Here is a 4,019-nt window from a genome sequence, read left to right as displayed (position 1 = left end):
AGTCAAAATCTGGGACATTAAAACAGGACAATGTTTACAGACATTGCAAGGTGAGCTTAAACTACCTTCACGTAAATCAAGCTGCCTGCAGTAATCCACGTGGCAGATTCTATATAAAAACCTAAAAACTACATACAAAGAAACAAGCACAGACCACTTACAACTTAAATATTTTTCTGATGACAGCTGTATGATCTTTCTCTGAATTAGAAGAACAAAATGTATTTAATCTAATCTATTCAAATCACTCGCCTGTTACGAAAGGCAGATGGTCTGGACTGATAGCAATTTGCTACAGGTATATTAGCCTAATAAGCCACAGAAATATGTAGGAAATGACCTCTCAAAACAGTCAGCGTATTTATTTAGGGATCACTTGGATGTTTCAAAGCCTACTGATTAATTGGATCGGGAGGCAAAGTACACTGTCTGTTGCAATAAATCGAGAGAAATGAGTGGAAGATGTTTTCTTTATTTCAGTAAGAAGAAAGATTTCCATTTCCGTTCTGACAGTTGCCACTCAGGCATCGTGCACACGAACACATTGTTTTGTTTCCCCTCCAAAAAAGGTCTTACATCATTCCCATATATCACATGCAGCATTGCTGGCTGGAGCAGAAAATTAAATTTCACTGTAAAGCAAACTCTGCTGTTTTAACAGTATATATGTCAATATATAACTGTCAATATTTACTGATAGAGTAATCGCATAATAACACTCCAAAGGGACTTGGAGACAAATGCCTTCAGCAGTCACCTCATTGTGGATGGTTAAGTTCATTTTTATGAATGTCCAAGTGCACAGCTGCCCTCCTGCTTGTATACAACAAAACGAGATCACTGTAACAAAGAGTTTTTCTATACCTGCGTTCACTTTTTGAAAGCACAGCGAGGCTTCTGTACCTTTTAATGCACAAGAACTGAGTTAACGCATCTAGGTAGAAAAAGCTGCATGCAAAGAGCTAGGTATTTATTTTATATGCAGTGCTGTCTGACATCACTTTCTAATTACAAATAAAAATGCTTTGGTTTACTGTTACAGGTCCCAACAAGCATCAGAGTGCTGTGACCTGTTTACAGTTCAACAAGAACTTTGTAATTACCAGCTCAGATGATGGGACTGTAAAACTTTGGGACTTGAAAACGGGTGAATTTATCCGAAATCTAGTCACATTGGAGAGCGGGGGAAGCGGAGGCGTCGTGTGGCGGATCCGAGCTTCTAACACAAAGCTAGTGTGTGCGGTTGGGAGCCGCAACGGGACTGAGGAAACAAAGCTGCTGGTGTTGGACTTTGACGTGGATATGAAGTGAAGGGCAGAAAGATGAATTTGTCCAAACGTGTAGACTATGTTCTCCTTTCCCTCCCCCTGAAAAAAAAAGAAAAAGGAAAAAAAATCCCTTGTCCTTGGTGGTGCAGGATGTTGGCTTGGGGCAACAGATCCTAAAGACCTACAGACTACGAAGGAGAAGACAAAGATGACAAACTATAACTGACAAGAGAGGCATTTGCTGTCTCGTCACATAAAAAGGCTACACTTTTGACCGGGGCAGCTTTGCAAAAATACGACTTTTGAAATGAAACCAGGTGCAATTATTTCTTTACTTTCCTCCAGCTGCTCCTTGAGCAATTTGGAGGTGAAAAAAAAAATTGTTACAGTTCTTGTTAACAGGTTATTTTACCACAAAGATCTTGAAAGAAGCTGCACAGGCGAGCCTGCTCGTGCACCCCTGGGCCACCCTGGGTCCCGGCAGCCCCTCCGAGCAACGCGCTGTCCCTTAGCCCCGCTCTGAGCAGGGGGTTGGACCGGACAACCTCCAGAGGTCCCTTCCAACCTCTACGAGCAGTCACTGGTTGACTTTCAAAAACTAGAGAGCATCTGCAATGAGAAAAACAAACAAAAACAAAGAGTCCATTCCTGGTGTGGAAAAGCTAAAATATTACTGTGAATTGTTTTGTACAGTTTTATCAGAGCTTTTTCTTTTTTTCTTTTATTCCTCTTTTTTTTTTGCCAACCGTTGCCAATGTCAATCACAGTATTAGCCTCTGTTTAATCTATTTACTGTTGCTTCCATCTACACTCTTCAACGCGTAAGTTGCTCTGAGGTGGCAAGTTGTCCTGGGTTTTGAGAGTCCTCTGATGGATTTAATTCGCAATGCTGGTGCTAGAAGTAGGTCTTCAATTACGGGATTGTTGTCCCACCCCTGTACTGTATTCCCAGTGGCCAAACTTATTTATGCTGCTAAATGAAAGAAAGAAAAGCAAATTATTTTTTTTTATTTTTTTTTTCTGCTGTGACGTTTTAGTCCCAGACTGAATTCCAAATTTGCTCTAGTTTGGTTACAGAAAAAGACTTTTTGCCACTGAAACTTGAGCCAACTGTGCCTCTAAGAGGCTGAGAGTGGAAGAGTTTCAGACAATTAAGAGTGAAGTTTGCCTGCAAATAAAGAATTGAGTGTGTGTGCAAAGCTTATTTTCTTTTTTCTGGGCAAAAATTAAAACACATTCCTTAGAACAAAGCTATTGCAGCCTGTTCTGTGGGGAAATTTTTCTTTGTGAGGGCTGTGGTGAATGGAATGAACATACATTAAAAAACTGACAAAATTTTTAAAAAATATAAAATACAAAAATGAAAATAAAGTTGCTGGTCAGTCTTAGTGTTTTACAGTATTTGAGAAAAAAACAACTGTTACAGTTATTGCTGGGAGGAACTGACAGAGCAAAAACTTACGTTTTTGTAAAGATGTCACATGCAAACAAAATGAGAAACGAAAGAGTTAAATGGTTTGCCTCATTCTCCAAGAGCCACAACTCAAGCTGAACTGTGAAAGTGGTTTAACACTGTATCCTAGGCGATCTTTTTTCCTCCTTTTTTTTTTGTTTTTGTTTTATTTATAGTCTGATTTAAAACAATCAGATTCCAGTTGGTTAATTTTAGTTATGTAACAACCTGACATGATGGAGGAAAACAACCTTTAAAGGGATTGTGTCTATGGTTTGATTCACTTAGAAATTTTATTTTCTTATAACTTAAGTGCAATAAAATGTGTTTTTTCATGTTAGTTTGTCTGTCCTTTTTTTTTTTTTTCTATTTCTTCTTGTTAATTTAATATCATATATCCTACGAAGGGTAAAGCAGGTCAAGTTGCTCAGCTGACTGGGAGATGCTAAAACACGTCGCAGGACTTTTTATGTAACCCTTCCCCAAACAGGTGCGCAAGTGTCCTCTCCTTCAGTTGCCGTATAGGATTTGTCACATGGGCTTCGACAAACATGTGGGAAAGCCATTAGCTTCCTGTCGCTAAGAACGTGTCAGGATTTGACTCTGGAGGGACTTGGCTATAAAAAGCTGCTCAAGTATGTAAAACTTCTTCCGATAGCATCTTGTTAACCACGTCTTAAATTGAAACTTGGTGTTTATTATTTATGGATTTCAATCAATTGATTGCAGTCTGACAGCAGAGAATAAATCCATAAATACAACTAAAATCAAAGGTAGGGCTGTAGGAGAGCTTGAAATAAAGCTTCTGAAGAAAAAAAAACCCAAAACACCCACCTCGTTCCAGATGAGTCCAACAGCAGTTTTATCAGTGCCCTGAAACCAAGGTAAGTCAGTCATCAGCTGTCGCGGAAACTTACCACTTGAGTGTCAGTTTCTCTCCGGAATCTCCTTGACCGAAGTCATTGGGCTCTTCTGTCAGGGCATGGCATTTATTTATTTATTCGTGACAGTTTTCCCTGTAGAAAACTGTCATTAAAGAAAACCAAACCAAAACATTAGAAGAGAAGACACATGGATGGAAAAGAAAAATATTTATATACTTCTATGACTATGTGCTATTCAAATGTAGTTCCAATCCCTGCATTATGCAAAACAAGCATTGCTGAAGGGTCACACTTCCATCTGGCCTCTAGAGATTAAAAAGCCGTACAAAATGACTGAGCAGCCACAAATTGTAAAAATCTGTTCATTGATTTGGTGTTTAAGGAAAAAAAAAAAATGCAGCAAGCACTGACATA

The 4,019-nt window shown here is 39.0% G+C and overlaps 1 protein-coding gene across 1 annotated transcript in view; it reads left to right on the top strand.

Annotated features, from left to right (window-relative positions):
• The window catches only part of FBXW7 (F-box and WD repeat domain containing 7, E3 ubiquitin protein ligase), a 116,995-nt gene extending 113,934 nt beyond the window's left edge, over window positions 1-3,061 (top strand). The window contains 2 exon segments of the mRNA XM_009329779.1: window positions 1-50; window positions 1,043-3,061. The exon segment at window positions 1-50 is cut by the window's left edge and continues 29 nt beyond it. Of these exon segments, the coding sequence (XP_009328054.1) occupies window positions 1-50; window positions 1,043-1,311 (319 nt within the window). The 3' untranslated portion in view covers window positions 1,312-3,061.
• Window positions 3,062-4,019: the final 958 nt, after the last annotated feature.

Source organism: Pygoscelis adeliae, unplaced genomic scaffold (genome assembly GCF_000699105.1).
Source record: "Pygoscelis adeliae isolate BGI_AS28 unplaced genomic scaffold, ASM69910v1 Scaffold67, whole genome shotgun sequence".
NCBI classification, from domain to species: Eukaryota; Metazoa; Chordata; class Aves; order Sphenisciformes; family Spheniscidae; genus Pygoscelis; species Pygoscelis adeliae.
Note: the sequence above shows the minus strand (reverse complement) of the source record. Positions and strands in the feature narration are given on the sequence as shown.